The 13,723-nt window shown below is 39.8% G+C and overlaps 1 protein-coding gene across 1 annotated transcript in view; it reads left to right on the top strand.

Annotated features, from left to right (window-relative positions):
* Glud1 (glutamate dehydrogenase 1) overlaps positions 1 to 13,723 on the top strand; it is a 36,809-nt gene that overhangs the window by 12,620 nt on the left and 10,466 nt on the right. Inside the window, exons 2-6 of the mRNA XM_005348614.3 lie at positions 888 to 968; positions 2,440 to 2,495; positions 5,396 to 5,459; positions 9,102 to 9,196; positions 13,194 to 13,373. Of these exons, the coding sequence (XP_005348671.1) occupies positions 888 to 968; positions 2,440 to 2,495; positions 5,396 to 5,459; positions 9,102 to 9,196; positions 13,194 to 13,373 (476 nt within the window). The remainder of the gene's footprint in view (positions 1 to 887; positions 969 to 2,439; positions 2,496 to 5,395; positions 5,460 to 9,101; positions 9,197 to 13,193; positions 13,374 to 13,723) is intronic.

Genomic DNA, 13,723 nt, shown 5'->3' with positions numbered 1-13,723 from the left:
AAAATTAATACGCCATAACAGAAATGTAGCATAGTGCAGTGCTGTGATCTCAGCACTTGGAATGATCAAGTCAGCCTTGGCCATATGAAACCTTGTTTGTGATATTTTTAAGGTATTGGCTAGAGATAATTGTTTGTTTTATTCTTATTTTATATGTATAGATGTGTTGTCGGTTTATGTCCCACATCTGTAGTTGGATCCCCTAGAACTGGAGTTGCAGGCAGTTGTTAGCTGCCATAGGAGTACTGGGAACTAAACCTAGGTCCTCTGGAAGATTGAGTGCCCTTAACTGCTGAGCCTTCTCTCCATACCCTGGAGATAACTTTGTTGTTGTTGAATTCTTTGTCTGAAGTGTGGGCACACCATGCCAGAGCACATTGTGAAGACGATAAAATACCTTCCAGCAGTCTGTTCTCTCCTTTTGCTTACCTTCCAGGGATCCAGCTCATTTAGTCAGACTTTCTCAGCAAACACTTTGCCGGCTAGGCCCTCAGCCTTGCCTTCACCCAGGGAGAGAACCTTTGTCTTTGTGAAATTAGTTACTGCTTTTATCTACTGATCTGTAAGTCCCTTAAGGGCAAAGACAATGTTTTGGTCATCTTTAAATCCCTTTATAAGCAAATCTAGACTTCATGACCACTCTTGGCCATCAAAATACATTAAATTAATTAATTTAGTGCCCATTCTATAACACTTTGGTGTCTATTTACCAGCTTTTATTTTGTTTTTTATGATTTTCTTATATATATTTCAGGCGCAGCTGTAAAATATAAATGGTGTAGACGTTTTCAATTTATAGCTATTATTTTTAGTTAACTTTCCAGAAGTTTGTTCTAAATATAACTAATTCTTCCCCTGCTACCTTTTTTAAATGACAATATCCCCAGGTATCCGTTACAGCACTGACGTGAGTGTGGATGAGGTGAAAGCGCTGGCTTCTTTAATGACGTACAAGTGTGCGGTGGTCGGTAAGTGACTCTGAAGAAATGTCTTCATAGGCCAGGTTACTTCTTACTACTGTGTCTATTATGATATATGTGTATGGAGGTCAGAGCAACATTGTAGAGTTCTCTCCTATTTTCTTTACTTGGGTTCCTGGAATCAAACTCAAGTTGTCAGGTTTATAAGTACTGTTACCTGATGAACCAACTTATTGGCCCCAAGATTACTTTTAGTATGCTATAAAATAATTAACAGCTGGGTATGGTAGCACACACCTTTAATCCCAGCACTCTCGAGGCAGAGGCAGGCAGATCTTGGCATTCAGGGCCAGCCTGGTCTACAGAGCTGGGACAAGCAAGGTTGTTGCACAGAGAAATCCTGTCTTAAAAATCCAAATATATATAATGTTTTGACAGAACTGGTTTTTTTTATTTTTAAAGGGCCTTGCTTGTTTATTAAGATAGGGTCTCAAACTAGATAGCCCTGACTGGCCTCAAATGCTCCATGTAGACCTCTTCTGCATCGTGGCATCGAACTCACAGAGATCTTCCTCTCTGCCTCCCAAATGCTGGGATTAAAGGTGTGTGCCACCAGACCTGGCTTAGTCCTTTTATTTTCTTTCTTTCCTTTTAATTCTTGAATATGATTTAATACTCTTCTCTATTTCTGAATTACACCAAGACCTTACTGCTCAGGATCTCTGCAGAGGCTGTAGGAAATGTGGACAGTTTTCTCCCTTATTTCTCTCTGTGCATGTATAGTGTAGATCATCATAGATGGACACATCAGTATGTAACACATTACATGTAGGAGAAACATTGATTAAGGAAATACAAAACTTTGTCATCATTTCCAAACTTAAGCAGTGAAATTTTTATAAAAGCTAACTGGATTTTCTTTAAACATAGATCTCTGTTTTAAATGCTTATCCATACTCTATAAATAAGATCAAATCAAAGTAGAAGGAACATGAATGAGTATACCCTTCAAATCTAATTAACACCTTTTTAATGTCTTTGTTTTCTATGATGCTAATAATTGAACCCAGGGCGTTTTCCTGTTAGGCAGGCACTCTATCAACTAAGCTATAGCTTCAGTGCTGGATTTATTTCTGGAATTTCCTAGAATTAAGAGAGTCATACATTTTTGTAATAAAGGTTGAATATTCCTAACTTGAAATGCTTCAGAATCTGAAATTATATGAACACCAAGATGATGCTCCCAGTAGAAAGTGCCATATCTGATCTTAGCAGTGGGTATTATCAAAATGTAGGTGATAGTGAAATGCCTACACCATTACCTGTAGTCTATGTGTATATGAAACATGGAATTCCCATCTAGAGTTGGAGCCCATCCTCAAGATGTCTAATTGTGTATATGTAAATTAAAAATCTGAAATGTAAGAAATAAGCAGTTGAAGATTGTTCCCCAGTATTATAAAGTTTTTATACTTTTTAAGTTTTATATGGAACAACATCTTTTAGTCTTCTGTTTCAGATGTGCCATTTGGAGGTGCTAAAGCAGGTGTTAAGATCAATCCCAAGAACTATACAGTAAGTATCCAAGTGGTGTTTGTATACACGAGGCCTAAAATTGTGTTCCTCATGCCAATGAGAGTAATGATTTCCATTGCTTTCATGAATGAGTAGGAAAACAAATAACTATTGAATTAATAATGAATTAGCTAAGTAGTGTATTTTACCATCTGTGTTTGTCTGTTTGTTTGCCCCAATGAACTTTTTCTTACTTGATACTTAATATTTTCATATTCATAGACATATACATCTATGCTTTAAAATTTTGATCTGCAGTTTTAAGCTGTGTGTGGTGGAGCAGACTGGGAAGCAGAGACAGTCAGATCTTTGGGTTCAAGGATAACCTGATCTGCATAATGAGTTCCAGGATAGCCTGAGCCATACAGAGAAACTTTGTCTTAAAACCAAAAATAAATAAATAAATTTTGAGTTGAAGTTCTAATATAGAGATTTTTTCTACTAATAAATAGCTAATCTAATAAACATCTTATTTATTCTGTTAGTTACACGTTAATTAGAACTGATTGCTTCAATGATCAGCATAGACTGAATTAATGATTTGTGTACAAACATAATAATTGTGATTTTTATTCCCTCTGAAATTCACCTGTTGATGACTTCCTTGAGCTTCCTGTCACCCACACTTGGTGTATCTTATTTCTTTCTTTTTTTAAAAGAAAACTGTCTTTTTTCATTTTACATACCAGTCCCAGTTCCCATTCTCTCCCTCCTTCCATCCCCTCCACTTTCCCCACCACCACCCCATCCAATCCTCAGAGAGGATCCCCCATGGCTTTGGGGGAGGTCCAAGACCCACCCTACTATATCTAAGCTGAGCATCCAAGGAGAGAGAATAGGTTCCCAATGCATGGGCACAGGAGACCACTTCCTAAATATAACCCCAGTAGTGCAGACGCTGAGAACAACAATAAATGGGACCTCCTGAAACCGAGAAGCTTCTGTAAAACAAAAGACACAGTCAATAAGACACAAAGACAGCCTACTGAATGGGAAAAGAAAGATCTTCACCAACCCCACGTCAGACAGAGGACTGATCTCCAAAATACATAAAGAACTCAAGAAATTAGACATCAAAATTCCAAATAATCCAATTAGAAATGGGGTACAGAACTAAACAGAGAATTCTCAACAGAAGAATCTCAAATGTTAAAAAAACATTTAAGGAAATGTTCAACATCCTGAGCCATCAGGGAAATGCAAATCAAAATGACTCCTAAGATACCATCTTACACCAATCAGAATGGTTAAGATCAAAAACACCAATGATAGCTTATGCTGGAGAGGATGTGGAGTAATGGGAACACTCCTCCATTGCTAATGAATGCAAACTTGGACAACCACTCTTAAAATCAGTATGATGGTTTCTCAGAAATTTGGCAATCAACCTACCTCAGGACCCAGCAATACTACTCTTGGGCATATACCCAAAGGATGCACAATCATACTACAGGGACATTTGTTCATCTATGTTCATAGCACCATTATTCGTGATAGCCAGAAACTACCTAGACCCCTCGACCATAGAATAGATAAAGAAAATGCGGTACACAGAAACACCCATGCTCTCAAATGTGTCTTACCCCCTTTTTATTTTCTTTTTTGAGTACCTTTCTGTTAGCCCTCATGCCTGTATTAAAACATCTTTATTAAACCCCGATCTCGTTTCACTTTTTTTTTTTTCTAAAAAAGATTTATTTATTTACTGTGTATACATTGTTCTGCCTGCATACCAGGAGAGGGCAACAGATCTCATTATAGATGGTTGTGAGCCACCATGTGGTTGCTGGGAACTGAACTCAGGACCTTTGGAAGAACAGCCAGTGTTCTTAACCTCTGAGCCACCTCTCCAGCCCCTCGTTTCACTTTTGTGCATGAGTTTTGTTTTGTTTTTTGAGACAGGGACTCACTCTATAGCCCTGGCTGACCTCATCCTCTGCAGTCCTCCTGAGACCCAAGGTTGCAGACATTTAACATGTAAATGAAAATACAGGCATGACCCACATAGGTCTATATAGATATAATTATTTTGTATGTGTATGAGAGACGGAAACAGAAGGAAGAAAGGATTTGGGGTTGATATCACTAAGAAGCCCTGGCTGGCCTGGTGCTTATTATTTATACTCTAGGATGACTTCAAACTCGGTAATCTCTCTCTTACCTCTCAGCTGCTGGAATTGCATGGACCCACTGTCATATTCTGCTTTAACAGCATTTTTCCTTTTTGTTTTTAGACAGAGTCTCCCTACATAGCCTTATCTGTCTCTAGATCCTTCTTCCTCAGTATCCCCAGCACTGGAATTATATTCACCATATCTGGCAGGTATAGGTGGATCTCTAAGGTCATACAGCCAATATAGACTGTATAGCAAGTTCAGCATGAGTCAGGGTGACTCACTCATAGTAAGACTCTCAAATCAGTCATGTCTTCATCACCTATGTACACAAGCACACACCCAAAGGACTGAAGATTGGACCCAGGCTCTGATCCTCATATACTAGGCCAGCGCTCTCCCACTAAACTCTTATCTTTTCATCCCTCTTTACGTTTTCATTCTGAGACAGGGTTTCATAGAGTTGCTTTGAATTCTTTGTAGTCCAGGAGGCCTTTTAAAATCATTTTTGTGGGGGACTAAGATTACTGACCACTGGTTGTTTTAACCAGTTTGAGATACATAGCAAGTTCAAGGTCTGCCTATGTTATTAACTCTGTCTCAAAACAAAACAAAAACAAAATAGTAAATCGTGCCTGCTCTACAAGTTGTACTGTACATGAGGGGATGTGGAAATGCTCTTTACATAGAAAGCAGGAGAAAAATTCTCTCCATTTGATTTTTTCATCAAAATGTTTTTCATTGTTCTCTCTCTCTCTCTTTCTCTCTCTCTCTCTCTCTCTGCAGGATAATGAATTAGAAAAGATCACACGGAGATTCACTATGGAGCTGGCAAAGAAGGGTTTTATTGGTATGTATTGCTCTATGTGTTTCTGTATAAGGTGGAAAAACCTAGCAAGTAGTGGTCTTGAATTAAAACTCCTGCCTTTATAAAATGTCTGGATGTAGTCATCCTTTCCCTTCCAGAACCAAGTTTCCTTATAGATCCCATAGACATATCTTGGCTGTTTTTGACACATCTTCAGTAGGCAAGTGCAGGTTCTCACCACGCAATGTGGGCCAAGGACACCAAGGAGAGGTCTCTCCTGCCTTGTTTGTATTCTTTTCTGAAACATGGAAAAGGCCATGACTACTAATACTGGATTTATAGCAATATTTTAACATGTTAAAAAATGTTTTTTTTAAATAACCATCCAGTTTTTTCCCAAAGCCATAAAAATCTGATATCATTTGAAACCAGTGGTTTTTTTAAATATGAATTAGCTGTTCCTTTTTAATATGCACGAGGTGCTCACTGGGAACTGACAGTGAGGCTGGTGTAGTGTACTCAGTAATCCAAGCACTATCGCTGTCTCTGAGGAGTGCTCAAGTTAGTTAGAGGGTGCCTCCATTTGCTTGATAGTTTTTATTGCCTTGTATTTGTTATGTTCTTTGTGAGATATGAATATTCTTTGATGTATATATGTTATTTACTCTGATTTCTAAGCAGTTTGTCTCATATTTCTTGGTCTAGAAGACTTCTGGTTTATTTAAATAAAATAATTAAGGTTACTCAGTAAAGTAGTAAAAGAAAACTGACTGAAAAGGAGGTTGGGGCACACAACCATACTCTTAACTCTGCTTTCCTACCCTGTGTTTTCCCTCCATGTTTCCTCCACCAATGACATGTTCCTATGAAAGTAAACTATAGTTTGACCCTTGACCTGTTTTTAGGAAAAAAGATATGAAATAAATGGATTAATAATATATGGAAAGGTAGAATGTTATGAGATTTGGTCTAAAAGCAGAGTTTTTGACATGCCTTATGAACACTGTTGTGACGCTTACTTGGGCCTCATTGCACAGGAACATTTGCCAGCAGAAGTTAATGAGCCCCTAACTATTGCCTATAGGGATGTTTTCAACATGGTAAAATGAAATCATGACTCAGCCTGGCGATGGCCTTAGTGGTCATTTAAATAGCGCATTTCTTCTTAGCCCAAAATCTTAATTCGGTTTTAACATCCATTTGTTTAGGCTTCATTCAGTCATAGCTATTGCATCTAGAGTGTTTGCCAGTTTAGTTATGACAGCTCCAAAAAGTAAAAGGTGACTCATTGGAACTCCAAAAGAGGGCAAGCTGTAAATATGAATCATTTGGCCCTTTGTGTGTAGAGGGCAAACTTTCAGGGCTTCTCTGTTTTCTCACTTCCCTTTCTGCAGAGTTCTCCACTGTGACTCAGTCTGAATTCTTACCCTGTTAATTTTGTGGGTTTAGGATGAGCTTGTCAAATTCCATGGAATATGGGTGGGGGAAAGCTAAGATTTTGATATGAATTGTGTGTATCTGTAGACCATTTTGGGGTGGGGATTGCCATATTTACCAAATTAAGTCTTCCAATCTGTGGCCATGGACATCTTTCTGTTTGCTGAGCCTCTTGTTTCTTTAAGCATTGCTTCACATTTTCTTAGGACTAGAGACAACTCCCTAGTCTTTTTGGCTATTATAAGGGAGGTTGATTTGCTGGGTTGTTTTGGGGGATGGGGGGGTTGTTTGTTTGATTGGTTTGGTTGGTTGGGTTTTTTTTGTTGTTGTTTTGTTTCCTTGGTTTTTTTTTTTTTTAGTATACTTAGTTTCTATAATCAGACCCACATGTTTACATATTTAATACAATGTTGTCCCTGTACAAAAGGAAATGATGTTTAACATTTGTAGACCAACATGGCTGTTTATTTCTGTACAGTGTCAGCTTAGTAAACTTGGAGATTGTTTTCTCATTAGGCTAATTCTCCTTGCTTCCCTTGTGACTTGTGAAATAGCTTATCAGTCAGGAGTCATGGCTTTATGTTTTTTCAGAATCTCTTTCTGATTCACAAACACCTGACCTCAGACTTACCAGTTCTATTGCTATCTGAAGCAAGACATGTTCCTGAAAACTAGAATAATATTCCTTAGATATTTGTAAACAGATTTGATAGCAATATCTCCTTTGTAGCTTAGGAAAGAAATGTGGTTAAACAAAGTTGTACTGACCTACAGCCCAAGTGTGTCAACTGGAAGTAAGCACAGCAGACAAGTAGATGAGGTAGAACAACTGTCCTTCAGATGGAAACGCGCTGTGGAAAACAGGCTTGAGGAGGTTACGCTTCCTTAGATTTAAAGATGCCTAAAGTGAAACAAGACTGTGGAGTGGCAGATTAGGTTGGGGCATAAAACTTGAAACTTTACTTGAGGGTTTTCTTCTGCCAATCTTGTATTCATATCACAATTTGTCCAGAAAATTAGTATCTAGGATTGGGTCCCTTGAAAGAGCTTTATTTTATGGAGAACTTAATAATTTGAGCAATTTTGAAGTTATTTTTTAGTGAAAATAATGTATAATATAATTCAAACAGCATATGGTAAAAAGTTATAATGCTTAAATCCAAGACTATAGTCAAAAGTTATTGATACTTGTCTTTCTAAACCTGTATACATGTGTTTGTAGACAAACATGGGGATCGAGAGGGAAGGAAGAAGAAAATAGAATTTTATGTAAATGGAGCATACATAGCTATATGAAACCTGCCTTTTTCCTCATTGTGGGTTTGGTAATCATTTCAAGTCATTTACAAGGTTTTAAATGCAGTGGTGGTGCACACCTTTAATCCCAGCACTCAGTTCTCAGTGAGTTCAAGGCCAGCCTGGTCCACAGTTCTAGGACAGGCTCCAAAGCTACACAGAAACCCTGTCTAGAAAAAAAAAATCAACTTTTTAATGACTTTGTGTAGCTATGCCATATCTTACTTAATTTTCATCCTAGGTAATTTTTATATTATAGTTTTGAGAGTATTTCTACATAGTTGCCGTTGGATTGATCATCACTGATGTGTTGCTCAGAAAGTTCACCGTATCCAGTGGTGTTAGACGCAGTAGTGGTACTGTTACTACCTGTAGGCCAATGTTTGCTATTCTCATTCTTATTTTAGTTTACTGTGCTCTGGGGAACTAAAAGCTAAGCCCAAAGCCTTCCTATACACCAACCATTGGCCACTAAATCAAACAAGAATATTTCCTGAGTAAAAGCGTCACAGACCTTGTAAACACTTGGTTCAGCAGTGCCACATCCCCCTTTCTCTACCTAGTGAGAAGGCCTAAGCCATAGGGAGCCAAACTGTTTCATACAAATCTGCTCAGTAGCCAGAATGGTCCTGTCATTTTAGCCAGGATGATACAGTTAGGAAACTGAGGCTGAGACAACAATTGCCAGTGTCCTACGCTGAAGTCCCACGAGTGACATTTTGTCCATAGGTAACTTCCAGATACAACCCAGTAAACTTCAGTGGAAAAACGTAGCTATATGGCATTATACATACAAGTTTCATAAAGAAGAGGAATTTAATGAGTATTTTTGTGACTTCTAAAGTTTTCTAGCCACAGTGACATTGTTCTCTTAGAGAATTGCAAGCATCTTTATGTTTGAGATAAGCTTTTCTTAAAAACTGGCACACTGCCCTTTCCCTGTGCTCCCAGGTCCTGGCATTGATGTGCCTGCCCCAGACATGAGCACGGGTGAGCGGGAGATGTCCTGGATCGCTGACACCTATGCCAGCACCATAGGGCACTATGTGAGTATCCACTGAAACCCAAGGCTTCCTGCGTTGCTATCCACAAGAAGTAACAATCCATCTGATTTAATGAGAAATTGGTAATTGCTAGATTCGTCTCCCTTTTAACTGGAAACTCGGCATGCATATTACTTTTCCCTCTGTCTGTTCTAAAACTCTAAGCATAGTGAGTGTGAACTGGGCTTTTGCTTTTGTGCTGGGCACTAAGGCCAGACCTTCCCAACCAGGGCAGCTCACTTGCTGAGGCACTAGATGGTATGCTCAGTTCTGCCTTCCCATCAAAGTGCATTCACTTAAAGAGGAGCAAAGGCATGTGAGCTAAGGTATGGAGATGGTGTGATATAAAGCTTTGGGGTTCTGAAGAAGGCCTTTTTGAAAGGATATTTGATTGAATTTCAACATCTGGAGATTTGGGTACTAAGAGGACAGCAGAGATTGAAGGTAAGGCATACATGTATAAAGGTGGTGGAAGAGGTAAGTGAACCACAAATGTCAAGTCCTGGCGTGGGTTTTACTTGATAGTGAAGAGACTTGGCTGTGGCTCATCCTTCAGGAAGAGTTGCTGTCTATGTGACAGCAGCCCCTGTCTCACAAACCCAGCGCTGGAGAGAACAACTTGTCCCTGAAGGCCATGAAACCTCGGGAAACGAAGCGTCCATAAACTAAGAAGAGAAGTGAATATTTATTTTTGAGAGAGAAAGAGAACACAAGAGCATGAAGTTGGGTGGGTGGCTAAGGAAAAGGGGATTTTAAAAAACGTGTTTTTACTAAGTAGAGTCAGGTGTGTGCTACAATTGGCATGTGCATAAGTAAGCTGTTTCAGAGCCGTGGAAAGGGGACCTAATCAGAGCCTTTGGAAACAGGGTCAGTGCAGGCCTCTTTGGAAATGTTCTGAGCTCTGAAAGATAGGGTTCATGTGAGCGAGGGACGAGGCAGAAAGAAGTATTTAAAAGTCCTGAAGTACAGAAGACAAATGAACTTCAAAAACAGGGTACAGGTGTTATAGCCAATCAGTAGGTGAGGAGAGCTGCCAAGTTACTGCCTATTAAGGACTTCAATCTTTGTCGTGAAAAAGAAACTATGACAAACTCATAATCAGTGTTTCACTGTGTGTATAGCAGGAGATGGAATTGTTGAGGGTGGATAGAGGCTCCCAGACCACAGGGTATGGAAAAGGGAAATGGGACATTAAACATCCAGCTAAGAAAGTGGCATTAGGGAGACACAAAGGAATGGCAATCTAAAAAGTCACTACTGACTGGAAAGTTTTGTTGTCTGGCTGTTAATTGAATATGAGCCATTGATGCGAGAGGCAGATCATGTAAGAGAAATACAGTCCTTTGTGAGAGTGAAATGCTGGGGCAGTCAGGGTTGTCTGTCCAGGGCCCTAATGGGAAGGGGGCTTTGGAGGAGAGGTGGTGTTTCACAGTGCTTAGATAGAGCCCAGGCAGGCCATGTGAATTCTAGTCCTGCCTTCTTCACCCTCTAGCTTCATGTGCTGGAGACTGCTTTAGCTCCTCAAGTAAGGTAACAGTAAGATCTTCTTAAGACCCTAGAAGGATTAAATAGAGTAATGTACTTAGAACAGTGCACAGCCCTTAGTAAAGTGCAAAAAGAGGAAAAAGGTACTACGCTGTGTGAGTTGTACCCATCTGTGAAATGGAGTGCAACAGCGTTAGATTTAGACCACCACTCCCCTTCCATGCCTCCTTTCTTTCCCTAAAGAAACAGTATTTGCGTGTAGCCCTGTGTAGACTGACACTTAGAGCTGTCCTCTTGCTTAGGCTCCCAAGTGCTGCTGCGTTTGCAGCCTTCACTGTCACTCCTGACTTGAATGCCACCTGATGTTCAGAAAGCACTGGATGTGCTTTCTTGTTCTTGACCGGGGCTCTGCACTGACCTCTACAAGCTAGTCAGCAGTGCACACACTATTTCCCATAGCTCCTTCACAGTTGTGGCAACATGAGGAAGTTTAGGACACTGCCAAATAAACCCTTCCATCTTTAACTGATGGGAAATCTAAAGACCCAGACCACGGTAATACAGAAGCATCATTACTGGCATCTAACCCTATTGACAATATGGTCTTGGGGGACATGGGCATGGTTCCTACCTACCTCCTGGGTTCCCAGACCATTAGGTATGCGGGACAGTCACTGACACCAGACCTGACCCCAAACAGTTATTTCCTTCTGCCCAGCATTTGCATTTCCACAATTTATTTAGAACCACCTGGCACCAGCTTTGCAATTCTGTATCATGGTGTTAATTATTCATGAAAGAGAACTGTGGGAAAATACTAATTCTGAGGGCCTACTAGACTGCCTTCTTTTCAGAGTGGCTCCATTCTTTTTGGTGGTAACTACCAATAATGCAAGTCTAAGTTCTCGGTTAAAAAATATTTAAGTAAAGGAGTCAGGTGACTTCTGGGTGGGGATATGCTAGAAACTTGAGCACTTCATTGCAGGAGGTAATAAATTCACACAGGAATGCTTTTGCACCTGCTTTAAAATTCTCCTTTATCTTCTGTTGTTCTTCTGGGCATGATTACTGCCTCCCATTTCTTCTGTTCCGTGATCAGTGTGTCTGTTCTACAGTGTTCTCCTTGCTACATTTATAGCTTGCTTCAGAAGAGTCGCCCTGCCAAGCCAATTTTTTTTTCCTTTTGAGTGTATGTATGTCTGTATGACCATTGTCAACACTGTCTTCTGCAGTTGCTCTGCTCTTATGTTTTGAGGCAGGGTCTTTTTGAATCCAGAGCTCACTGACTTGGCTACTCTGGCTGGCAGCAAGCCCCAGGGATATTCATGCTTGCAAAACAGTGTTTTACAACTGAGCCATCTGCCCAGGCCCCATTTTACTAACTGTGCCTCTTTGTAAACAAAAAGACATGCACAGCCTTAACTGAAATAAGGTAAAAGGTAGGTAAGATGAAAATCGCCCTCTTCGGCTTGGCAGATCTATTAGTACTACCAAAGGTACAAGCGTCTTGCCATAAATACCATTTTAAAATTGTCTTTTGAATGTTATCTTTTGAAGTTCTTTCTTTATTTGAGGTAGGGTTTTATGGTATAGCCCTGACTGTCCTGGAGCTCACTGTGTAAGCCAAACTGGCCTTGAACTCAAAGATCTTCCTGCCTCAGCCTCCCTACCAAAATGGCGAATACATGCATGTGCTACCAATCCCAGCCAAAATTTTTTTAATGATATGTTAAATTTCAAAACTAGTTTGGTATAATACAACACAATATCTTTCCATTAAGGAAAAGCATAATGCCTTTTTCTGGTTTTTGGTTTTTGTTTTGGCAATCTTAAGGCATTCACAAGTGGAATGTGAACTCTAAGTTAATGTGGCTTATTTTCAGTGGAGTAATAACTTCAAGATGAATCACATCTATGTTTATGATATTGTTATTTGTGCTTAACATTAAATTTCTAAACTTTTTCTCTCAGTGTGAAAAACAGCCTACCTTATTAGATTCTTAGAACAGAAAATTGGAAAAGACCTCTCCCTGTTAGTTAATATGAACTTTATGTGACTCACAATTACTCAAAGATTTGCACAAGCTTGTAGATTATATTTTTATAAACAAGATACCCTTGTCTTGAGCTTCTCCTGCCTCTACAAACGCTGGGGTTACATACAGGCAGTTCCACGACACCAGCTTACACACACACACACACACACACACACACACTCACTCACTCTTACTAAAAATGTGTTAAGCTAATAAGAATGCGCTATGTGTATTGGCTTGATCATAGAAACAGGACTTAGTACTGAGTATAATGGCACATGCCTATAGTCCCAGCACTTAGAAGGTTGAGACAAGGATTGCAGAATTTACATCTGCAAAAGAGATGTAAATTCTGACTCCTTTCCTCTCAAAGGATTTATTATTGTTGTTATTTATATGGTATCGGGTTGAATCTCAAGCCTCACTCACACTAGACAAGTACTTTACTCTTGAGCTATAACTCTAGCCCTCTCTTACAGGATATCAATGCACATGCCTGTGTTACTGGTAAGCCAATCAGTCAAGGAGGCATCCACGGGCGCATCTCTGCTACTGGCCGTGGTGTTTTCCATGGCATTGAAAACTTCATCAATGAAGCTTCCTACATGAGCATTTTAGGAATGACACCAGGGTTTGGCGACAAGACATTTGTTGTTCAGGTAAAACAATTTGGGGGGTTGGTTTGGTTTTGCTACTTGTATTTATTTACTTATGTGGGAAAACATACATGCCACAGGGTACATTAGAGGCCAGAGCGGGAGTCAGTTCTTCCACCAGGTAAATTCCAAGGATTAAGTTCAGGTCATCAGGCTTGGATACACATGCTCTTACCCATTCATCCAGCCCCCAGGTTTTGTTTTCTTTCTTTTTTTTTTTTCTCTGAAACAGGGTTCCACTGTAGTTTTGGAGCCTGTCTTGGAGCTAGCTCTTGTAGACCAGGCTGGCCTTGAACTCATAGAGATCCTCCTCTGCCTCCCGAGTGCTGGGATTAAAGGTATGCGCCACCACC

Source organism: Microtus ochrogaster, chromosome 6 (assembly GCF_000317375.1).
Source record: "Microtus ochrogaster isolate Prairie Vole_2 chromosome 6, MicOch1.0, whole genome shotgun sequence".
Classification (NCBI taxonomy): Eukaryota; Metazoa; Chordata; class Mammalia; order Rodentia; family Cricetidae; genus Microtus; species Microtus ochrogaster.
The sequence above is the reverse complement of the archived record's forward strand: the minus strand, read 5'-3'. Positions and strand labels throughout refer to the sequence as shown.